The sequence below is a fragment of the Mobula hypostoma genome, chromosome 27 (assembly GCF_963921235.1).
Source record: "Mobula hypostoma chromosome 27, sMobHyp1.1, whole genome shotgun sequence".
Taxonomy (NCBI): domain Eukaryota; kingdom Metazoa; phylum Chordata; class Chondrichthyes; order Myliobatiformes; family Myliobatidae; genus Mobula; species Mobula hypostoma.
The window spans coordinates 33,547,485-33,573,370 of record NC_086123.1 but is presented as its reverse complement, the minus strand read 5'-3'; the positions used below and the strand labels follow the sequence as shown (position 1 = coordinate 33,573,370).

Genomic DNA, 25,886 nt, shown 5'->3' with positions numbered 1-25,886 from the left:
GTGGTGTAAGACTCATGGAAAGAGGTGAGGCCAGTGAGACTCGGGGGCAGGAAGAAGAAGCTGAGAGTTCAGATCATGCCAATGATCTTGTTAATACCACAGCAAGTTTCCCCAAACTATCTCTGCTTATATTATAATTATATTATCTCTACTTGCATATAAATCTATGTACCACAAGTGGAGAAACGAGATCTTAAATTATTAATTATCTATTATTTTATTTTATAGTTTTTCCCCCTTTGCTCCTCAGTTTCGGTGGCAGTGTGGAGATACGTCTCTACCAAAGGAGGTGCAAACCACTCCTTCCCTCCGCTAACCCACAGGTCACCCTCGGGCGAGATGTAGCACCTGCTTAGTTCCCCCGATCAGGGTCACGTGAAGCCTGGAGCAGGTGGTGTATGTTGGTATGAGCAGCTGATGCATATCACTAGTCCTGGTTATGCGACCACTGACACCAGGCAGGCAATCTCTGAAGAGTATTGATAATGGCCGGGGTCACCCATCTTGTAAAGGCACTGCCCAGAAGAAGGCAATGGCAAACCACTTCTGTAGAAGATTCTGTCTATGCTGATCAACAAGTACCCTGGTCCCTTTTAACAACACTTAGCCTGTAGTCTCCTATGCTTTGGCAATGAAGGTGCTTGTCTAGATGCCAAAAACAATCATTCATGGATTGCCCACGTCATGCAACATGACACATAATGAATGAACGAATCCCTCAGTAATGTCCAATCTGTATAAAGCCACTGCCTCAGCCTTCAGGCTCCAGTGTTAAGCTAATTAGCTGGATAATTACTTTCACCTTTTTTCCTTCAGTGAAGATGCAGAACTCCTCCCCCACATCATTGAGAGATTGTATCCAGTGGCCAGGGGACTTATATCGGACTCATGATTGGGTTTGTGCACCAAATTCTAGGCTGGCCTGTCCCAGACCTACTCAACCTGTTGATTTTAATTAGTTTTTGCTGGCTGTCCTTGAATAGGAAATGGTGGAGTTGCAACAGCTCTTTGTGCCCTGACAAGTGAGAACTCTCTACACCCTACCCCAAACTAAAACAGGTTTGCATTAACACAACAATGCTGACACTTTATGAAGCCAGAAAGTCTAATGATGAAAATTTTCAAACAAAATCCTTCAGATTATTTTATTGGCAAATTCCTCTTCCCAGTCCATCACGGGTAAAACCCTCCCAACCATTGAGAACATCTACATGAAATGCTGTTGCTGGAAAGCAGCATCCAGCATCAGGGACCCCCGCCACCCCGGTCATGGTCTCTTCTTGTTGCTGCCATCAGGAAGAAGGTACAGGAGCCTCAGGACTCACACCACCAGGTTCAGGAACAGTTACTACCCTTCATCCATCAGGCTCGTGAACCAAAGGGGATAACTTCACTCACCCCATCACTGAAATGTTCCCACAACCTATGGGCTCACTTTCAAGGACTCTTCCCTAATGTGCTCAATATTTATTGTTTATTTATTTATTATTTTAACCATTTATTTCTTTTTATATTTACACAGTTTGTTGTGTTTTGCACACTGGTTGAAAGCCCAGTTGGTGCAGCCTTTAATTAATTTTGTTATGGTTATTATTCTATGGATTTATTGAGTATGCCCACTAGAAAATGAATCTCAGGGTTGTATATGGTAACATATATGGACTTTGATAATAAACTTATTTTGAACTTCTGTGTCGTTCTCTTTTACACAAGCAATAACTCTCAATCATGCCTGGGTTCCATGGCTTCTGTGAGTTCTCCTAACAGACTACCACAGAGCAGGGAAGTGAAAGATCACAGCCTAGTGATACCTTGTCCCAGTCAGTGTCCCCCCAGGCACCTGCCAGCTGGAGGTCACTAGTCAGATTAGTTGTGGTGCCATTAGATGATTGACCCAATCCCAATGATCTAGAAGTCGGCAGGGGTGGGGGGATCTTACTGAGCTAAATGGGTAACGCTACATCTGCTGGTTGCATTTACAAAGGCCAGACACTTTCAGAGTTAATCAAACTATGTATAGTGTTAGTAGAGCACGAGCCAATAGAGCACACCAAGCAATGTGATAATGAACAAAGAAATCCTCTTTTCAGTCAGATTGAATCAGCCGTGAATACTGGCCAGGAGAGTACAGATAACTAAAATCAAAAACTGTTGATGCTGGGAACCTAAAATAAAAACAGAAAATGCCTGAAATACTCAGTAGGCCGGGCTGCAGTGCTAAATCTTTTTCTGACCTGCGGAGTGCTTCTTTTATTTCCAGTTTACATTTTCAACTACACGTAAGTCTCCACCCCTTCAGAATGCCGTCACAGGAATGTTTACCTCTGTATAACAGAGGAGATTGAACCCTAAACAAACAAAAAACACAGCACCGCCTCGACATATACTGCTGTTTATTTACATCTGGGCAGTGTAACTGCACTATCCTCAGGCAATAAGTAGGTCCTGATTTAACTTGAAAGACCAAAATGCTTGATTTGAAGAAAGACCATTTTCCCCCATACGAATGGGTTCCAGTCAGTTGGTGTAAACTTACTGGGCCGATTGGCCTGTTTCCATGCTGTACGAGACTATGAACCCATTTTCTGATATGGTGCAAGGTCATCTGAAGCTGTTATATATCCTGTTGCACGTTTGCAGTATGGATCTTACAAGTATAAGCCAGACAAAATCCCTTCCACACCTAACAGGGCTCTGGAAGCTTGAGATCAAAGTCACATCATAAAAATGAGTTGAGTTTGGTTTTAACCTCGGAATATATGATGGAGAATGACAACATCTGTCAGATTTCTGAGAGCCCCTGTTCTTAATGTAAGTGGCCAATAGTACAAATGTTAAGTAGTGGAGTATATTGCTTTGAGTGCCTGGAATATGATTCTTGGCCAGTGACTTGCAGTGCCATTAGTGTTCCAAGTAATTACGCTCTTCATCTTTTTACTGCTAAAATGTCAAGATAGCAAGAGTTTTCCTGCTTTCTGTGAAACGAGTTGTCAAGGCAGCATTAAAGGTTATATTAAAAAAATCATTGTTCTAAGGCAAATAATGACTGAATCACAGAGTGACACTTTTTTTCATTGCTGCAGTGTTTTTCCTGTCACAACAACCTTGCCAAAAACATGTCTTAAAGATGAAATTTTTAATACTAAGACTGAAATGAGGGTTGCTGAAGCAGAGTGATTGTGGTTACATATAGAGCTTTCAGTGATCTTCAAGTTCCATTTCTTGCCATTCAGCTATTCCCCTGTGTACCACCAAATGAGACTACGTTCCTCCGGACCAACATGCACAACACTGTTCAAATAACTCACATATAAGACATTAAGTAACATTACCACAAATAATAATACACACAATACAAGTTTAAACAGTAAACAGTATAATGGTAGCTTAGGATAGATTAAGACAGACACTTCGTCATCTTCAGGTCAAATGTCACTAGCTCAGGGCTCTTGTGCAATATCTCTTGACTTGAATGATCTTGGGAGTCCAATATCGGTTGGGTTCAATTACATTAAGTCCATTTATCTTTGTTTTGGAATGTATTGAATTTAGAATCCTGTAGCCTTGAATGCAGAAATGATGAAACGTGGAAAGGATGTTTCCTATAGTGGGGGAGTTTAGGACCAAAGGGCACAGTCTCAAAATACAAGGACGTCCCTTCAAAACAGAAATGAGGAGGAATATTTTAGTGAGAGGGGGATGAATCTGTGGATTTCATTGTCACAGATGGCTGTGGAGGCCAAGACATTAGTTATATTTAAAGAGAGCTTAACTTTAATGATTACTAAGTGTGTCAAAGGGGAGAATGGGGTTGAGAGGAATAATAAATCATCCATGGTGGAATGGCATATCAGACTCAATGGGCCAAATGGCCTAATTCTGCTCCTATGTCTTATGGTCTTATAGAAACACTATCATTTTGTGCAAATTTGAAATAAGAACAATCAGACTGAAAGATTGATGATGCATCGGAACTTACCAAGATTGGTAAATTATAGATCATTGTTTGGTGGATTTCGTAGATGGCTCTGTTACTTGTACGTCCCTACATGAACTCCATCCCAAGTCAATATTCGTGTGCATCCCTTCTGTGGTGCTATCACAACCTTCCTGCGATATGGTTATTGAAAGTTTACATAGCTGCATAATAACCTAATTAGAGTCCTGTAAATTTCCAGAACACCTCACATATAAAATATGCCTGGGTATACACGTGAAGAGTCCTAACCTAATATGACAATGGAGCAAGAGCTGGGAACTGAGGATAATCAAACAGCTCCTCTGTTGGGTGGTTTCGACCTGATGGTCAAATGTTCTCCTGTGTTATAAATTTAACTGAAACTGAGCAGATAATGTCCAAATCGGGGATTGCTGGAGTCATCATCTCTGAGACATCAAACTGGGTCCGTGTGGGTGTAAAAGATCTTGTGGTACTATTGGCAAGGCATGAACTCTTCCACAGTCCTACCAATGTTCTTCCATCAAGTAACAGGCTTATTTACAATGTGTGGGATCTTGCTTTGTGCTTTTCTGTCACTTTTCTTGACATAATTGCCCAGATCATGCATGCACCTTGCATATTTATCTACATGTGGCGCAGTTCTGAAACTCGTTGCTCACTGAGATCTTGCAGAATCTCCTACTTCTTGCAACCAAACCAGGCAGCGATGAGATCTTTTGGTACCTTTGGACTGCCGAGATATGGGAGGCCTCTGGCTGAGAGACTAGAAAGGAAGAGGAGTGGGAGGGAAATAAGGATGTGATGCAGCCTCTTTCCAATACTGAAGGGATCTGCATTCATAACGACAAGACTTTTGGCTCCAACGTATACTATAGTAACAGAGGAGGAGATGCTTGCAAGGGACAGGTCGAGAGATGGAGCTCAACTGTGTTTACATTAAAAAAAAATAATTTTCAAGAACACTGTACCCACATGGTTAGGTGCCAGTTTTAAATAAAACCTTTTTCTTCTTCCCTTTCTGCATCATACACGTTTCTCCAGAGATTTAAACTCTATTTAGGAGATTTGCTTCTTCTGCTGTTGGAGATTGAGGACTGAATTCATTGGAGGATTGAATCCAATCTCAGTGTGTGGAACTAGCAATATAATGTTCCGCACTGTGGAGCTGTCAACTCAATGTTCAAAATGTGTCCAATGGGATTGCATAGACTCATTTAGATGTGGTGCCTGCATGTTATAAGACCAGTTGAGGGGGAGATAGGTGTTTCTAACAATGTGTTCTTGATGTTATTATTTTGGATGTTTATGGACAAATTAAGACAAGTAATGAGAATGCTTTGATCATTGTCTCCAGCTTACTATTAGTGTACTTAGTATTTGCTGCCCTGGTGAGCTTAACTGAGGCAAATACTTCATATCTGTGGTATTTTCCATTCTAGGGAATTATTAACAGGCAAATCTGTAATTTCCTCTGGTACCATAATGGTTTGGGTAGAAACCAGACTATAGCAATTAGAACATAGCACAACACAGGCCTTTAAACCCAAAATGTTGTGGCAGCCTAAATAAACTTGGTCCGTGATCAATCTAACCCTTCCCTCCTACATAGCCCATAATCCTCCATTTTTCTTTCATCCATGAGCCTAAGACACTCTCAGATGTTTCTCATTTATCAGCCTCAACCACCATCTCAGGTACTTAACACGCTCTGTTTTTTAAAAAAAATCTACTGCTGATATCTCCCATAAACTTTCCTCCACACACCTTAAAGGGATGCCCTCTGGTATTAGCCATTTGCTGCCCTTGCAGAAGAAAAAGTCTCTGGCTGTCCACTCGATTTGTGTCTCTTATCATTTTGCACAACTCTTATCAAATCACCTCTCACCCTCCTTCTCTCCAAAGAGAAAAACCCTAGCTCACCTTTATGCATAAAGCATCTTCTCTCATCTGGGCAGCATCCAGGTAAATCTCCTCTCCACCTTCTTTAAAGTTTCCACATGCCCCATTTTAGCCTACAGCACTCATCTACACCATCCTCAACACCACCAACCTTTGTGTCACCTGCAAACTTTCTTACCTACTTATCCAGTACCTCATCTAAGAATAGGGATTCCAGAACAGATCCCTGTGAAACAGACCTCCATGGACTCCAGGCACAATACATTCCATCTACTACACCCTCTGCTTTCTGTGGGTTAGCCAATTTGGAAAGCGTGCTATTAAGTTTCCATGAATCCCATCCCTCATGACTTTCTGGATAAGTGCTCCATGAGGAATTTTGTCAAGTACCCTTACTAAAATCCATGTACACCACATCCACCACTCTACCTTCATCAATTTGTTTTGTCACTTCTTCAAAAAAAGTCAATCAGGCTTGTGAGGCATGACCTGCTGACTGTCCCTAACAAGACTGTACTTCTCCAAATCCTGTCCATGAGTTTGCCCATTACTGATGTAAGACTGTTTGATCTATAATAACCAAGATTATCCTTTTTACTTTTCTTGATCAAAGTTACAACTTTTGCCATCCTCCAGTGCTCTGGTACTACTTGTGTGGCCAGTGAGGATGCAAAGGCCATCATCAATGCCCCAGCAATCTCTTCCTTTGCTTCCCGTAGTGACATGGAGTATATCCCATCGGCCCCAGAGACTTACCCTAATGTTTTTCAAAAGCCTCTGCCTCTTTGTGTAACCGCAACATACTCCAGCACAGTAGCTTGTCGAGGTATCTCTCACTGGTGAACACTGAAGCAAAGTATTCATTAAGGATCTCCCCCACCTCTCTCTGACTCCACGTACATGTTTCCTCCTATATACCTGGGCATCCTACCCTCACTTTACTCATCCATCTGTTCTTCACGTATGTGTAGGACGTTTGGTGGTTCTCCTTAAAGGTACTCACCAAGGCCTTGTGTCCCCTTCTGTTCTCTCCTGTCCCTTCTTAAGCTCCTTCCTGGTTACCTTATAACTCTCAAGTGCCCTGTCTGATTTTAACTTTCTATATGTTAAGTATGCTTCCTTCTTCCCCTTAACTAAATGTTCCACATCTTTTGTCAGCCATGGTTCCTTCACTTTCTCTGTTTTAGTAGGACAAACCTGTCCAGAATCCCATGCAAGTGCTCCCAAACAACCTCCGCATTTCTGGTGTGCATTTCCCTGAGAACATCTGCTCCCAATTTATGTTGCAAAGTGGCTACATAATATCATAATCATTAGTCCCCCTCTCAATTAAATATTCTCCCATTCTGTCTGCTCCTCTCCTTGTCCATAGCTATGCTAAAGGTCAGAGAGTGTGGTCACTATCTCCAAAATGCTTGCCTCCTAAGAGACCTGTCACCTGACCAGTTCATTAGTTTGAGGCGTACAGAAGGAACTGGGCTGAGGGAAAGGTCACCTCCTCTTGTCTTTTCCCTAATTCCTTGAGCATCCGCCATACATTACAGAAGCAGAGATCAAATGGTTTGCCAATAGGCACCATGCAGAAGCTTCATGTTTGTAGTTGTCAGGCTCTGCATCCACAATAAAATTTAAATTTCACTAAAGACAGATAAAACCCTTTTGACATTAAACGGATTAAAGACTGGCAGGCACTTCTTTTTCTGCTTCCATTGCAGAATAATACAGTTACATATCAGGAGAAAGAAAAATGAAAGGAATAGCTTCCAGTCATAAAACAGAATCATAAAAGACTGAAGATTAAGAGACATCCATTTGTAAAATTCTGATTGTAATGCATGATAGCTTCCCTGTCAGTGATGACAGGATACTTTGTCTTACTGAGCTCCAGTTGAATTTTGTAAAACTCTCTCCCATCTCACTTTGTTCTTGAGATTTGGAGTTGAGATTTTCTTTTGTAGAATCCATGTACCCTATTCATCTCAATTGCTATTAAGTGTTCCAACTTGATGATATCCACTCCACCACTGTGTCTTTACCAACCATGTACTGACCCCACTTACCTGCATTAATCCCTCAGTGCCTTGCTCATTCAAGTACCTGTCCCAGCGCAAGCTTTCAGCTTCAGGCGTTGACAGCTTCTTTCCTCCCACAGATGCTTCTTGACCTGCTGAGCTCCTCCAGCAGATTGTTTATTCCAAATTCCAGCCGCTGCACTCTCTTGTGTTTCTGCTTAAATGTTGTTCCTGTTTCTGCCTCCACCACCTCACTTGGCAACACAGGCCAGATATCAAGGTGTGAAAGAATTACCCCTTACATGCCCTTTTAACCTCCTCCTGATGTCCTCTAATTTTAGATACTCCTACCATGGGAAACAGGCTATGTATAACTATAATTTTGTAGACTGTACCTCTATCATGTGAACTGTTTAAGTCTCCCTTGCACCAGGGAAATGGACTATGCCTATTGAATCCCTCCTTTCAACTCAAGCCTCCATCACAGGTAACATCCTTCGCTGCACCCTCTCTAGCTTAATTACATCTTACTTAATCTTTCCTGTAGTGTGGCGACTAGAAATGCACACAATTCAAGTGTGGTCTAACCTAACTCCAATATGAGTTAAATTTGAGCTATGTATGCAATATCGACAGGATGAAAGTTCTAAGTAGATTTCTTTTATGTGTTTCTTGCAGGCAGCAAGTTTCCAGCCATGACTAACACTGTATTTGGGAACAATACAACCCGCTGGGTCTGCCCCAATGACCGACAGCTCACTCTCAGAGCAAAGTAAGCTTCAAGACTTTCTCAGTCTTAAAGAAATGCATGTGAAAGCCTTGGAATATTGTAAAGCGAATTTGCTTAAGCATCTTCCCTGCTTCTGCTGTGTTATTTGCTTACATTGCGCCAAAAACTATCATAATCAAATCCAGCTGACGCCCTGTGCATCAGTTCATTACAGCTGTAATGCTCTAAGCCATTTTCATACCTCTACTTCAGTCTGCCCTGTGGTTATCTCTAAATCTGAATCCATTCCTTGTACGGCCACAGATCTGTAGGCTACAGGGCAACCGTTAACAGGCAGGTTTTCTTTGTCCTCTACTATTATGTGAAAGCACTAAAGAGCTTCAGGCTGTGGGTGCTGAGCGTGCCTTTTAGATTGTTACCAGCTGTGCTCCTGCCATTGTGGGCTGAGAGTCTCAGTCGCTGTTCACACAAAGCCGGCTCCTCCCTAGTCACCGTCTTGCTCACAGTGATACAGCAGCCACTTCCCTTAATGACTGGTCTGGCCCCACACTGTGCTGAGGAAACACCTTGAAGAGGGAACATGTTGAACTCTGGTGATATGGTAAGAGTGAGTAGCTGGCAAGTTGGGAGTTCAGTTCCACTGAGAACTTTGGGTCAAGATGTATACAGTGAGCCCCTCACAACATTGGGTGCAGGTTACCCCAGATCTCTGGGTTATTGAATATAAGCTCTTTGAGGTGTGGACAATCATCTACTGGACATCTGCAACAGTTCCCTAGGACAGTAATTTCCCTCAAATACAAGACACAAATCTCTATGCCATGGTTCATAGCGTTATAGCAGATCTCCTGGGATCCTAGCACAGAAGATACTACGTCTCTAGAATGGTTAACACTGCATAGAGGTCAGACTGTTTTAATTCCTCTGGGATACCAAATAGGGAGGGCGGATGACTGCATGCTTTCAATTTTACATTCCAGAAAGGTTCAACACGAGGGTTTGTGTTGCTCAATTTTAGGTAAGGACGTTTTCCTGCAGCTTGTACAGAAATGGATTCATATTTGATTCACACCACTGCTTCACTGCCCTTGAGGATTCAGATCTGCTCTAAAACCTAATGTGGATGCAAAGACATGAACTGCTAATTTTGACATGTGACCCAGAAATGACTGCTGCCATTTTTAGCAGGCCAGCATTTAGTTTCTTCTAACTACATTGGCATTTTAATGCAGATGGGGATCTGTGTGTTGTTGTGACTGTAACCTTTCCATAGTTAGTCCACTCTGATGTCTCAGCAAGGCCATGGATAATCCCATTCACTATTTAATAGTTTCCAGATGATTAGTGACTGGGAGATACTTGATTGCTTCATGTTTGTTAATCCAAACAAATTGTACTGCATGGTTGTAAGCACAGTCATGCCTGTTTAGTCACCAGTGTTGTATTGCCATTAAAACTAATCCTGCAACCATACTGCATGGTTTTAATCAAAAGTCATACATGTATTCAATGTTGCATGATCTTGCGCGTTTTAGTGCCTGACACTAAGATAAAACCAGTTTTGGACTGGGGAGTTGAGTCCTGACATTGAGTAAAAGACAGGCCAAAGTACTGGACCTGGAGTTCGGTGTGGAGCACTCAAGAGCTGGGAAATGGATCTGGAAATGAGTGCTTTCTTTAAAGTAATTGGGGAGATTTACAGATTGGATGGTAAAAGTTTGAATGAAGACAGCAGAAGTGCACGGGTGGCTGGTAAAAGTCTGATCATCTGTGTCCAGCCAATTAGCAGCTGATGGTAACGGAGACATCATCGGCGACAGTCTGGATTTGCTGCTAATGAGACTAGGAATACAAGGTATGGCTGCAGTACCTGCTGCCTTTGTAGAGTTGAATTATCAGCAACCTGGGAACACATTAATACGCACACAGATAAGGGAGCATGCTTAATTATTTTTGGGGTTCTTTTACTCCTTGGTGATCCATCCCCATACATGGCCCAGTGCACCAAACAGTGGGAAATACTCAAAAATATCTCAAGGCAACGTTGTGGATAATGATTGGTGGACAACTGCAGGCTGCACAGGTCTTCCTGCTTCACTACACATACAGACTGCCCCGACACTCACCCCCCACATCTCCTGAGAATATATTGCAAATTGAACTAGAGTGTGCACTCAATTTAGTTCAAATATTGTATGAATTCATACTGCAAATACTATGTAAAATGCACATTATAAATTCAGTGTGGCTCACTCTAAAAATACCCAGGGTCATTGTAACTAATAAAACACGAAGAATTAATGTAAGGAAGCCAGCCTGGCAAAGCTCGATTGTCACTACAATTGCTGAGGCTCTGAGATCAGGGCTCGATGCTTGTAGTGCTTGGTTTGTAAGGTGAATTCTGTTCTCTTTATAATGGGTTAATGCTGGTTAGTCTTAAACAGAGGATGGATATTAATAATCCTGAGCTTTTACTCAATCTGCTGTTATAGTAGTAACAATGAAATGTGACATGGAATTTTATTTTAATTTTTCACTTTTATCTTCACCTAATCCTCTGCCTAGTGAGAACGAACAGTAAGTAATATTTCTTCTCTCTTGCTCTGCTATTTTTCCTGGCATTTTATTAAAATTGTCACACTTGATGCAAAGCAGTGATGAATAAATAAAAGCAAGTGTAAATTATGTGTTGACGCAGATAAGAAATCAGGCTCCAAAGCCTGGCCAGTGTCTCAGTTGTTCATTTCACTTCCCAGTTTGTGCTAAGCCATGTGGAATGGGAAGAACATGAATCAAGTTGTTCATTTTGCCAGAATTGATAGATCTCAGGGACTTGAGAAATCACCATCCACGGGGAAGTTAGGGTACCACAAAATTAAATTCGAAATTGGTACCTAGTAAGTCCACTTCTGTGAGTGTTTCCATAGTAGATTATGTCTGCTTGTGAGACTACCTTCACTCTTACATGAAGGATAATTTCTTAGATGTGTCCCAGTTAGAGCCAGATTGTGGGCACACACCATCAGCCAGATTGCAGCTTCCAGAGGGATTTCCACTCAAAGTACCTATTACCAAATCTCTACAGTTTTAGTGGAGGCTGTGGTAATATAGCCCCATGAGGGACAATTCAGGAGCATATCCCCTTCACCCAGTTGGAATGCCTGTTGGTACAAGCCTGAGTTGGTTGACATCTCCACACACTCCTGTCAATACCACAACATTGCCACACAGTACGAGCGGTGATTGATAAGTTCGTGGCCTAAGGTAGAAGGAGTCCATTTTAGAAAACCTAATGCATTTATTTTTCCTATGTTTACACACTTAGTCCAGCGGTCGTGAAGCATACATATCCGTTCTTTGTAGAAGTCAGCATCTTGGACCTCCAGAAAGTGGTCCACAGCAGGAGTGATTGATAAGTTCGTGGCCTAAGGTAGAAGGAGATGAGTTATTAACTTCAAACTTTCTGCATTTTCAGTCAAAGAGTTGAACTGCACGTGCATGTAACGAGAGCTGTATAACTCATCTCCTTCAACCTAAGGCCACGAACTTATCAATCACCCCTGCTGTGGACCACCTGGAGGTCCAAGACGCTCTCCTTACATGCACGTGCAGTTCAACTCTTTGAGTGATAATGCAGAAAGTTTGAAGTTAATAACTCATCTCCTTCTACCCAAGGCCACAAAAATATCAATCACCCCTGCTGTGGACCACTTCTACAAAGAAGGGATCCGTATGCTCCATGATCGCTGGACTAAGTGTGTACATGTAGGAGGGGACTATGTTGAAAAATAAATGTGCTAGGTTCTCTGAAATTGACTCCTTCTGCCTTAGGCCACGAATGTATCAATCACCCCTCGTATAAAGTAGGTCTCTATGTGACAAATTTCCTCCCTGGCTTTACCTTCTGCTTCATGGAATAGGTAGCATTCTCACCTTGTTGATCATTAATTGTAATGATTCTCTTCGGTCTTGGCCACAGCACGAGTCCATTAGGTGGCCTCTGATTGCAGCCAAAGAGCCGAGAGACTCACACCTCAATGTAGACACTTTTTTCATATTTTCAGGAATACAGAAGACTATGTTTAACATGACCATAAAAATGTTTCCTGTTGGTTTTTGTTAGTCCTGGTTTTACTGTTTGTTACTTTGACCTGCATGTGTGTCTGTCCTGGACACATCCTGCTGAATGTCCATTCTCCCAAAGAATCATCTTAGCTAGTAACAATTGTGGATTGTTTTCACTGTCCAAATCAAGAGAGCTACTACTTGAACTTACCTAAAAATTAATGTCACAATTTAGGTGGCCTGTTAGGAGGACCAGAGATGAAACTTAAGGCAGTGACAGGACAGAGTGTCAGTAAGAAAGTGGTTGATACAACAATACAAATGGGTTAAGCCATCAATGTTTATGATGCAGGAAGACAATCAAGTTATTTTCACCCAGGTTTGGCTGAGATTAGTTTTCAAGATTTAAAACCACATTGAATTTCTTTTGAAAGATTTTATCTTCTTCTTTTTATGTGAACTTTCCTGATGAGTCCTATTGCCTTTTCAGCAGTCAATGCAGAAGTGTGAAAGTGAAATATACCAGTGAGCAGGCACTGTTACTGAAAAGGAAATCATACCTTAAGCTTCATAATTTAAGACCGTTATTCATTATTTACTAATTCCATGTGCGTTTGGTTTTAATTGTCCAGTTGGTATACGTTTGCACACAGTTCAGTCTTTTGTTCCTGTATTTAACACTTTGCCAGTAATGCCGTTGCTGGCTTGTGAGATCCTGGGATGATAAATTCCCCATGTCGCTAGCTCAGTCTGTGATTCAGAGAGTCAGTTTGATGCATTATAGCTACCTTTTGCCCAGTAGTTTGACAAAAGCCATAAAAAGTGACCCAAAAAAAAAATCAATCGCAGCAGATGTGAAACATCCTTCTCTCTAATATCTGGAGCTGCAGATAGCAAGTAATGAGAAGCAGCTTTTACCCGTGACGAAATGGGTAGAGGGAAGGCACGCAGACTTTTGCTTTATTCTTTCACCAACAATGGTAATTGTATTCAGCTGCTCAACACCAACTAATTACAAAAAACGCTTTATTAATGCCAATCAAAAACTTGCAAAACAAATCACAACTATAATCAGATATTACTTGAGAATCCTAGTGTATTAAAGTGCAGATGAATATGACAGTGGCTCCTGTACATCAAAGGCCTTGTTATGATTAAAACCACATAATGTTTGTGGTTTTAGATTTCTAATTCTAGTCAGTGTGCTGATCCAAGTACAGGTGCCAGGATCCGGCAGCCATATGTCAAGGACTAGATTGAATGGCAAGCCACCAGCTCCTGATAGAGACAAAATTAGACTTTACCCATAGTCTTTACTCGTCTGCCAGTTTTTCAACTAAATTAGAAACTGGTTCAAAAGAGGATCTGTCTCATTTAACTTAAAATGGGATCAAAAAGGTTTATCGTGGAGTATGAATTGTCAGCTATGTTGCATCTTTTTCTGTTTTTCCACTAATTAAAGACGAAATCTGTTTGAATCTGCTAACATAAAAGTTTGACAAGAAAGTAATAATTTTTATCTGGTATTCAAAGTTGTTAATATCAAACTATTTGTGATTAGATTATAGTCCAAAGTAACCATACATGACCTAAGACAAATCAGATTTGTTTTTCTCCCAATGTTCTGTAAGCTTACAGTGGACAGAAATAGGTTGTTGGTTACTGAGAACCTAAATTATGAGTGTGTTTACATAGAATTACAAAAGATATCCAAAAGTAGGCATTCAGCCCAAAAATCCATGCATCCTATTAAATCTAATCTGATCTTAATCTCTGCCTATTCTATTCATTCTTTGTTTCTGAATTTTCTTCCTAAATGTTCCATAACACCATAAGACATAGGAATAGAATTTGGCCATTTGGCCCATCGAGTGTATTCCAACATTTAATCATGGCTGATCATTTTCTTCCCTCCTCAGCTCCACTCTCCAGCCTTCTCCCCGTATCCTTTGATGTTGTGTCCAATCAAGAACCTATCAATCTCTGCCTTAAATACCCCCAACAACCTGGCTATTACACAGCTACCTGTGGTAATAAATTCCACAAATTCACCACCCTCTGGCTAAAGAAATTTCTCTGCATCTCTGTTTTAAATGGTCACCCCTCTATCCTGAGTCTGTGCCCTCGTATCCTAGACTCCCCCACCATGGGAAGCATCCTTTTCACATCTATTCTGTCTAGCCCTTTCAACATTTGAAAGGTTTCAATGAGATCCCCTCTCATCTTTCTAAGTTTCAGTGAGTACAGACCCAGAGCTATCAAACATTCCTTGTATGATACCCTTTCATTCCCAGAATCATCCTTGTGAACCCTCTCCAATGCTAGCACATCTTTTCTTAGATGAGGAGACCAAAACTGTTCACAATACTCAAGGTGAGGCCTCACCAATGCTTTATAAAGCCTCAGCATCACATCCCTGCTCTTGTATTCTAGACCTCTTGAAATGAATGCCAACATTGCATTTGCCTTCCTCACCACCGACTCTACTTTCAAGTTAACCTTTAGGATGTTCTGCACAAGGACTTCCAAGTACTTTTGCATCTCAGAGTTTTGGATTTTCTCCCTGTTTAGAAAATAGTCTGCACATTTATTTCTACTACCAAAGCCCATGACCATGCAATTTCCAACATCATATTACCACTCTCTTGCCCATTCTCCTTACCTGTCTCAGTCCTTCTGCAGCCTACCTGTTTCCTCAACACTACTTGCCCCTCCACCAACCTTTGTATCATCTGCAAACCTTGCAACAAAGTCAACTATTCCATCACCTAAATCATTGATATACAACATAAAAAGAAACAGTTCCAACAAGGACCCCTGTGGAACACCACTAGTCACTTGCAGCCAACCAGAAAAGGATCTTTTTATTCCCATTCTCTGCCTTCTACCAAACAGCCATTGCTCTAACCATGTTAGTAACTTTCCTGTAATACCGTGGGCTCTTAGCTTGGTAAGTAGCCTCATGTGTGGCATTTTGTCAAAGGCTTTCTGAAAGTCCAAATATACAACATCCACTGCATCCTCCTTATCCATCCTATGTGTAATCTACTCTAAGAATTCCAATTGGTTTGTCGGGCAAGATTTTCCCTTGAGAAAATCATGCTGAATTTGACCTACCTTGTCCTGTGTCACCAAGTGCTCCATAACCTCATCCTTAACAATTGACTTCAACATCTTCCCAACCACTGAGGTCAGGCTAACTGGTCTATAATTTCCTTTCTGCTGCCTTCCTCCTTTCTTAAAGAGTGGAGTGACATATGCACTTTTCCAGTCCTTTGACATCATGCCAGAGTCCAATGATTTTTAAAAGATCATTTCTTATGCCTCCACAATCTCTACGGCTACCTCTTTCAGAACCCTAGGGTGCAGTTTATCTGGTCTGGGTGACTTATGTACCTTTAGGTCTTTCAGCTTTTTGAGCACCTTCTCCCTTGTAATAGTAACTGCACTCACTTCTCTTCCCTCACACCTTTCAACATCTGGCACACTGCTGGTGTTTTCCACAGTGAAGACTGATGCAAAATACTCATTTAGTTCATCTGCTATCTACTTGTTCCCTTCTATTATTTCTCCAGTCTCATTTCTAGCAGTCCTATATCCACTCCCATCTTTCTTTTATTTGTTTTACATATTTGAGAAGGCTTTTACTATCCACTTTGATATCGTTTGCTGGCTTGCTTTCATATTTCATCTTTTCCCTCCTAATGATTTCTAGTTGCTCTTTGTAGGGTTTTAAAAGCTTCCCAATCCTCTGTTTTCCCACTAATTTTTGCTTTGTTGTATGCCCTCTCTTTTGCTTTTACATTAGCTTTGACATCCCTTGTCAACCACAGTTGTATTATTTTGCCATTTGAGTATTTCTTTGTTTTGGGAATACATCTATTCTGCACCTTCCTCATTTTATCCAGAAACTCACACCATTGCTGCTCTGCTGTCATCCCTGCCAGCATCTCCCTCCAATTTACTTTGTCCTCCTCCTCTCTCATACCACTGTAATTTCCTTTACTCCACTAAAATACTGCAACGTCAGACTTTACTTTCTCCGTATCAGATTTCAAGTCGAACTCAATCATGTTGTGATCACTGTCTCCTAAGGGTTCTTTTACTTTAGTTCCCTAATCGCCTCCGGTTCATACATAACATCCAATCCAGTATAGCTGATCCCCTAGTAGGCTCAATGACAAATTGCTCTAAAAACCTATCTCTTAGGCACTCAACAAATTCACTCTCTTGAGATCCATTTCCAATCTGATTTTCCCAATCGACCTGCATGTTAAAACCTCCCATGGCTATCATAACAGTGCCCTTATGACACGCCCCTTTCTATTTCCCATTGTACTCTGTGGTCCACATCCCAGGTACTGTTGGGAGGCCTGTATACAACTGCCATCAACATCCTTATACCCTTGCAGTTTCTTAACTCAGCCCACAAGATTCAACATCTTCCAATCCTATATCACATCTTTCTACTGATTTAATGGCATTCTTTACCAGCAGAGCCACACCACCCCCTCTGCCAATCTTCCTATCCCTCCGATACTACGTGTAACCTTGGACATTCAGCTCCCAACTGCAACCATCCTTCAGCCACGATTCAGTGGTGGCCACAACATCATAGCCAATAATCTGTAATAGTGCATCAAGATCATCCACCTTATTTCTTATACTCCATGCACTGAGATATGACATTTTGAGCACTGTATTTGCTACCCTTTTTAATTCTGCATCCCTGATACACTGATACTCACCCTGCTGGCTGCAATTATTTTCTATCATCTGCCTGCCCTTCCTGACAGTCTGACTGCACGCTAACTTTGCTTTTTTACCATCTCTCCTATCCTGAGTCCCATCACTCCAGTTTCCACCCCCCTGCCAAATTAGTTTAAACCCTCCTCAACAGCTCTAACAAACGTGCCCGTGAGAATATTGGTTCCCCTCAAGTTCAGTTGCAACCCGTCACTTTTGTACGGGTCATACCTTCCCCAGAAGAGATCCCAATGATCCAAGAACCTGAAGCCCTGCCCCTTGCACCAGCTTCTCAGCCACACATTTATCTGCCAAATCATCCTGTTGCTACCCTCACTGGCACCTGGCACAGGCAGCAATCCAGAAATTACTACCGGCGGGGGTGGGGGAGGTGTCCTGTTTCTTAGCTTTCTACCTAGCTCTCTAAATTTTCTTTGCTTTTCCTTTTTTAGTCATTGGTACCAATATGTACCAGGACATCTGGCTGCTCTCCCTCCCTCTCTAAAATGTTGTGGATGTGATCCAAGACATCCCTGATCCTGGCATCTGGGAGGCAACAGACCATCCGGGTGTACTGTTCACGTCCACAGAATCTCCTGTCTGTTCCCCTCACTGTCGAATCACCTATCTCTACTGCTCCTCTCTTCTCTCTCTTTCTCTTCTGCACCACAGACCTATGTTCAGTGCCAGTAACCCGGTCTCTGTGGCATTCCCCTGCAAAGTCATCCCCCACAACAGTATCCAAAGCGGTATGCTTATTTTTTACCTTACCCATTCACCTCAATAGTTCAAAAGTCAGTGAGTCCCACATTCTAAGCCACGCTTGAAGTAAAGAGTTTTGTACTAAATTTCACGTTGATTCATTACTACACCCTGTCCTTAGCTTCTTCCATATTGGTGTATAACAATCCCTCTTCTAATCTTAAAATCTGGTTACATCAGCACTCACTTTTTTTCTTTCTCAAGAATAGAGCCTTTGTTGTAGTTATAACCAAATCATTTTGAGGATCATCATTGCAAATCTTTAATCAGTGATCGACAGTGCAGAGATCAGACCAATACAATCACTTCCAAAGCTGATGTTCTTTCCCTAAAAAGTTCTATCTAATTAATAATCAGCCGAAGTGCAAGTTTCTAAAATTATTGTGGTAATTCCGTGTTTTCAATTTCACAACTGATGTCTGTGTGAAGGGTTTACACTGCTGGATCCAGGCACATTATTTTGCTGTCAATATAGTCATTGCAGTTTTTTAGATGTAAAGTGTGAGGCTGGTTCGAAAAAAGGATATAATTAACATGAGAAAATCAAAAAAAACTGCAGATGCTGGAGATCTGAAGTAAAAATGTGAAAATGATAGGAACATTCAGCATATTAGACAGCATCTGCAGAAAGAGAAACAGCTAACGTTTCAGGTTCAGGGTCCTTTATCAAAGTGTCTGGTACCTGGAGCATCAGCTGCTTCCACAGATGCTGCCGTATTGCGGCAATGCCGAGTGTTTCCAGTACTTTCTCTTTTTACTTGAGTTTAACCTGGGTTAAAAAATAGCAAAAGTAACTGTTAAATCCTTAACAAAGAACCTCTGCTCAAAGTACCATTCTGCATTCCAAGCCAAAAGCTGGTCAGAGTCAGAATCGGGTTTAGTGTTACTGTCACGTGTCGTGAAATTTGTTGTTTTATGGCAGCAGTACAACGCAATACATAATAATAAAAGTTGTGAATTCAGGCTTCTGTACCTCCTTCCTGATGGTAGCAGTGAGAACAGGGCATGTTCTGGGTGCTGGGGAGGCTGGTAACCCTGATGGAACTGACTGAGCTCACAACTTTCTGCAGCTTTCTTTGATGCTGTGCAGTGGACCCCCTCTCCCCAGTGGTGCAGCCAGTTAGAACGCTCACTGAATTACTTTGATTCAAGTATGTAAGCTAATGCAGGAGCCTCACATGGTTACAGAAGCCATCTTTGGATTGAGATGTTAAAATGAAATTAAATTTGCCCTCCTGAGCGGATGTAAGATGGCATTGTGCTATCTGATGAGACTAAGGAAATTCTGCCAGTGCGTTGGGCAACGTTAATCTCCCAACAGACGCACAAAACAGGTTATTTGATTTATTCTGTTACTGAATGTAGATCCCCTATGTGGGGAACTTGCCAGATAAGGGTATATTCATCAGAAGTAACCTGCTGGTTGAAAAGCACTTTCAAATAATCTTCAGGACCCGAAAGGCATGCTGGAATGCTCCTTTAATAAAGAACTACTTAAGTGGAATTAAGTCAGGTCACTGGTTTGAGTGCTACTGGTGCCATGTAACCCAGTACTACCTGTCACATGGTCGGGTGGTCGGCGACTAAACCGGCTCCCCCACCAGGCTTGCCTGGTGAGGAGGGTGGCTAGACATCCTGCAGGATGAAAAACAAGACACTGTCAAAGGGCGGATGAACCCTCTCGTAGGGTCAACGGCCATCTAGCAAACATGTGCTGTGAAGCGCGGAAAGGGCATCCCTTGCATTGAAGCTTGGTCTGGCCATTCACTGCAACAGAACTTCCCCCAGCCGTTTTGGACCCCACTATGCCACTGGATCCAGGAGGGGATGTCGAGCGGGAGGGTCTGGACCCGTACAACCCCCTACTCACCTAAAATCCACTCACGCACACGCTGTTCCTTTCTGAGGAGTGGGGTATCCCACCCCACTAACTGACTGAAAGGAAGCATCGTCATCCTATGCGGTGGATAGCCAGAGAGAGACTTAAGCAGAAATAGAGCAAGTCAAAGGAAGCTCTCCAGTTGAATGAGGAATTCCATCTGGAGGTATGGTCTCTGGATAGATGGAATTGTTCTTTGCAGCACTGCTGGTGCAACGTCGCAAGTGAGAAGGGAAGGTGGGCCAGAAGCGCTCTAAGGAATAACACTGATGGTGTGCACAGAATGGGTCCTCTGCTGACGGACTTAATGGAAGGCGTTTGTCAGCCCACCCACAAGGAATTCCAGGGCAAGTTTATCAGGCCATCACAGGGTGTTTTTTCGTGGAAACTGGTCAGTTTGTACAAGTTCATGAATTGTGTACGTAGGTTGGAGAGAAGCTGTTACCATTGTTGTGTAGTTTAAAGACCAAGTTATTTGAAGTTAAAGTGACAAGAAAAGAGCATGTTGGGATGCAAGGGAATTAAAAAAAAAATTTGTAGTCATAATCGGATCATACACGCAGTGTAAACAGTCACTCAGGTCTTTCTAAATGGACACTTAAATTCAGAGAATCAACATGCATTTTTGAACTGTGCAGTGATTTTCTTCACACATTTGGCAGATAGGCTCCAGTTGTGTTTTTCAGCTGACTGGAAAGGCAGTCAATGTATAGCCCAAATCAGCAGCATTTACTGGTGCAGTTTGAGAGTTTACATCTCAAGTTCCGTAGCATCATTAAAGATAAAGTATCGCTCTGTAAAGGAAATAATCACATCACTGCAGTCATGAATCTGAGCTGTATTGAACTGGCACTGATCCGTTATTCAGAAAGTTTGGCCTCCTCCACATAAAAATAATGTTTATGTAAATAGACTTCTCATTTATAGACAGTTGGTGACAGGTTAAATGCTTGACAAGACTTGATAGATATTAAATTATATCATGTCACTATGATTGGCACATTGCCACATCTCCTAAAGTAAAGTAGAGCTCAACATTCATTTGGGAGTTATTAAATTCAAGAAAAGAAGGTATCAGAATCTCTAATAAAAAAAGGCACAGAAAGCGTTCTCTCAAATCTTAAAAGACAATTGCAAAGAAGCATCATTCAGTACATCGTGGAATTATTATTCTGCAGTGATGCTCTCACCATCTCCAATATTTGTTTATAATCAGTGTGATTTTGGCTGCCTTACCCATTCGTGTTAGTAAGCGAATATCAAATATTAGAATGGTTCAAGAGGACAAGTGCAGTTTAATTGCTCGTTTGCGGTGTCTGCAGTCTCTGTTGAGGCTATCTGAAGTGTTTAATTCTTCACCAAATTCAAGATTCGTGTATCATCAAAGAATGTATAAATTATACAACCTTGGGATTTGCTTGCTGATAGGCAGCCACAAAGCAAGAACCGAATTAAAGAAAAGAATAAAAATAAAAGGCCAACACTTGATGCACAGAGAAAAAAAAACATTAAGGTCATGCAAACAGTGGCAGCGAAGAACTAGGATTGTTAGCATCTGCATGATGAGGATTGCAAACACCCTTAAGCATTGGAATCGGATCTGTGGTGAGGGCACCGGATTGTTGGCCATGCCATGCTGGTGCCTTTGGGCGTTACTGTACTGAATAAATGTCCCACCAGAAGTAAGGCACTGCCTGATATCATTCAGATTGCAGCAGTGGTTTGATCCCAGGACTGTCATGGTGGAGATCATCACTCCGGTTAATGTTTTCTCTCACCTGTCTGCAACAGAAAACACGGTTCACCAGTATTACTGGTTACTTGCTGGCTGATTGCTTTTGGCTATTGCTAGAGTTCTTGTGAAGTGTTTGGATCATTCCATTATAGTTTCAAGTTGCAAAGTCTTCAGAGAGTTCAAGGCAGGGTGTTGGGGGTTATTTTTCATGACTTCAAGGCTTTGCTCTCCCTAGTTGTTCCCATACATGAGTGCATTACATGAAAACTGTATGACTGCAGAAAGAATAAAAGGCAAGGAGAACACGGCAAGTAGTTGGAACAGGGAGGGATGAAGGCATTCTTAGCATTAGCCCCGAGCTGCGTTGGGTGACAAGGAAGTATTTCCCCCTCTGAACCTGCATGAGGATCCACAAGCGAGGTACCAAGGATTCAATGAAGATGTTGCCCTTGAGAGCTGCAGCTCCTGTGGTCATAATTCCGAAGTCAGAACAGGGCAAGGACTGCAGTTCCCAGAGTGACAACGATTTTCTGCATCTACTGTAGCCTCTTTCAGAGCAGAAGTGAAGATATTTATGGCATCTCATCGTTTGCCTTTCATTGTCGTGTTTGAGTATTCATTGAGGCTCTTTGTTTATTGGGATACAGCGCAGATGAGGCCCTTTTCGCCCCTTCGAGCCATGCTAATCCCCCAGTTTAATCCTAGTCTAATCATGGGACAATTTACACAGTACCAACCGGTGCGCCTTTGGACTGTGGGAGGAAGCAGGAGTACCCAGAGGAAACCCGCAGGGTCACGGGGAGAACTCCTTACATCGACCGGCGGGACAACTTTCTCTCTGGCTGGAAGACAGTGGCAGAGAGGGCACACAGCTGCAGGCCCAGATGCCATTGACTGCTTGCCATAGGTCATCCCACAACCAAAACTGAACTTGTTCCTCCTTCATCCAGCGGAACACCGCAGTAGAGAGCTGTAAAGCTGATCCTGCTACAGTCTGCTATCATTATCATCGCTCCCACACCTTTGCCACGGCTGACAGCTTGACTAATGTGTCAACTGTCTTACTTGCACACGGTTGGTGAGCGAGGAAGGGTGGTGGGGGGAGAGCCTGGCTGCCACAGACCACTGCAACACCCAGGTGCATGCTGTAGAACCTCTCATCATTTCAGTCAAAACCAAAGCCAGCTCCTCCCCAGTAAGTGTGCTGTCCTTTGCTTAGTGATGAGACTGGTTTGGTGTCTCCTTAGCCAGCAAGGGAAGGGTGCATGTGTGTGTGTGTCACTGAGTGTCATGCAGTTAGTTTGTGATGGTTGCATAGCTGGCAGTGTGTGCAACAGTGAGGACAGGCTTTAATACCTGCAGCTGTGCTGTCAATATGGTGCGGTGCAGGAATTTGGGTTGAGCCCTGATTGGTAAAGATTGTTGATGGATTAGTGTCTGGCATGTGACTCCTTAAGCGGTATTTGATCGAAATGGTGCAGAGGTAGGGTATAGTATTTGAAGAGACATTGACTTACCTTAACAAGGTGTATCAAGTCACTGAACCTCACAAGGCATCAGGTTGCATTTTTTCTGTATTGCATTGTCTTTGCATTGCATTGACTGTGATGGCTTTTTGCTGCTACTGCCTTCTGCTCCGTCTCTGGACCCAATGTAGATTGACTTCCTGTATTACACCAACTCCTCCAAGATCAGCACAGCACTCCCACTGGCATCAAACCTGAATTATAAAGAATTTGTGTCTCCTGAAATAGATGATATTGTTTTAAAATCCCTCCCCCAATTATAGATACCCATTCTAAGTTACGAGCGAGCTCGCATAGTATTACTGAATTCAGAAGTTAGACACATTTCCATATGCTCATTCCTATAAATGACAGGACTAGTTTTCTTTATTTGATGCCATTCATTACAATATTGTGGAGGTACAGTTACCATGTGTGATTTTTGTGTTTTTAACAATTTATGGACAATATCAAGTTAAAGACATCTGTAAAACAGAACCTGCTCATTATCCAGGAATGGCTCGGAGAGCATTTTAGAAGCCTTTCTACAAACCTTGACACCCTCTTCTGGGTTGCACCGTGTGTCCCTAGATCCCAAGTTCGATTCATTTGTGTATTCACCCCTAGTACCTGCTTCAATCATGACACGCCTTCCGTTTAAACCTGCTTCTCTTAACTGGTGCAATTTGCTCAGGCTGGTCGCTTCCTGCTGATGCACCCCGCAAAGGAACAGTGGAGCTGGTGCTTGCTGTCCACTCAGTCCATGGAACTGAATACATCAGCGTTCACACCTGCACAACATGGGGAAGTCAGGCAGTGTAAGGTTTTCAAGCACTTGAATTTAGCTTCATTCAATTTTAACAGTATGTCATGGCCCTAGAAATAGTTGAATATTGTTTTATAGTGTTCAGCAGCTTCTTTTGTATTATTTAGAGGAGCGAGGTAGAAGGCAGAAATGTTGAGTCCACTGCACAAACAAGTACAGGGAGTTGACGTCATGCATCAATAAAGCCGCGCTGGGCTGAAACATCAGCCCCAGCATTGCAGAGAATTCTGAGGCAGCTACGTCCCTGATCTGAGCTGCTGTCCATTGGCAGGACATGAATTGTCTGACTGCCCTGGAAAAGGAGCTGACCTGCATTCAAAAGTGCTCAAAGCAGCTGGCAGCATACAAGTAGAATATGATATCAGCTACAGCCAGTTACAAATTCTAAATGATTTTACATCCTAGGGTGTCAGCAGTAGGTCTGGTGCAGTGGCCACAGATGTGAGCAAATGGAAACGGTTAATCTGAAAAACTGAGGGAAAATGTCTTTCTGTTCCTGATGTACACCCAGGTGAGAACCCACTAGGTAACCTGAAACAAGGTGGTTATCTTTAGCCCCAGTGCTGGTTTCAGACCCTCAAGAGCATCCAAGCCTTTTTAAAATTTCTTGCTCCTAACAGAGGGAACCCACTATAGCTGCGCAGTAGGAATCTTTATTTTCAGTCGCCTCCCCATTGGTATCAAATCTGCAATTGAGCAAAACATTGGACCGTAAGACTATAATACATAGGAACAGAATTGGGCCACACCGCCCTTCGAGTCTGCTCTGCCACGGCTGATTTATGATCCCTCTCAACTCCATTCTCCTGCCTTCTCCTCATGACCTTTGACACTCTTACCAACCAGGATCCTAGCAACCTCTGCTTTAAATATACTCAATGACAGGGGCTCCACAGATGTCAACCACATTAAATTCCACAGAGTCACTACCCTCTGGCTACAAAAATTCCTTTTCATCTCTGTTCTAAGTAGACGTCCCTGTATTCAGAGGCTTGGCTTCTGTCCCAAGACTCACCCACTATAGGAAACATCCTCTCCACATTCACTCTGTCTTCACCTTTCAATATCCTATATCAGAGCAGATGTAGGCCATTTGGCCTGTCAAGTCTGTTCCGCCATTCAATCATGGCTGATCCAATTCTTGCAGTTATCCCCACTCCCCTGCCTTCTCCCTATAACCTTTGGTGCCCTGGCTTATCAAGAACCTATCTATCTCTGCTTTACGTGCACCCAGTGACTTGGCCTCCAAGGCCCCTCGTGGCAACAAATTCCACAGATTTACCACCCTCTGACTAAAGTAATTTCTCCGCATCTCTGTTCTAAATGGACATCCTTCAATCCTGAAGACATGCCCTCTTGTCCTAGACTTCCCTACCGTGGGAAATAGCTTTGCCATATCTTGTCAGCACACTGAAGCAGGGACCCAATCACATACCAAGTACTGTGTAGCAACTCCAGAGGGGCAACAAAGTCAGCGTCAAAGTTCAAGCAGAGATCAAAAAATCAGAGAAATCCAAACTCAGAATCAGGAAACAGGCAGAGTCGATACTTGGAAGGACAGAGTTTAGATCTGAGTGCTGGAAAGGCTCAGGAAAACTCACTGGCACAACTTGGCAAAACACAGTTGAAAACACAGGACTAAGAGGTAATAATGGGAAACCGGTGAGGGGCAGAGTAATCAGTGATACTGGGGCCGGAGTAGATCAGGGGTGGGGACAGGAGCACGTGGGCATGAAAACAAACAAGAGCACATGGCAATACAAAAA

General features: G+C 42.5%; 1 protein-coding gene across 2 annotated transcripts in view; it reads left to right on the top strand.

Moving 5' to 3' along the window:
- LOC134338410 (rabphilin-3A-like) overlaps positions 1 to 25,886 on the top strand; it is a 259,305-nt gene that overhangs the window by 105,190 nt on the left and 128,229 nt on the right. For both annotated transcript variants that reach the window (XM_063034213.1, XM_063034212.1), the window contains exon 2: positions 8,551 to 8,644. In XM_063034213.1, the coding sequence (XP_062890283.1) occupies positions 8,568 to 8,644 (77 nt within the window). In that variant the 5' untranslated portion in view covers positions 8,551 to 8,567. The remainder of the gene's footprint in view (positions 1 to 8,550; positions 8,645 to 25,886) is intronic.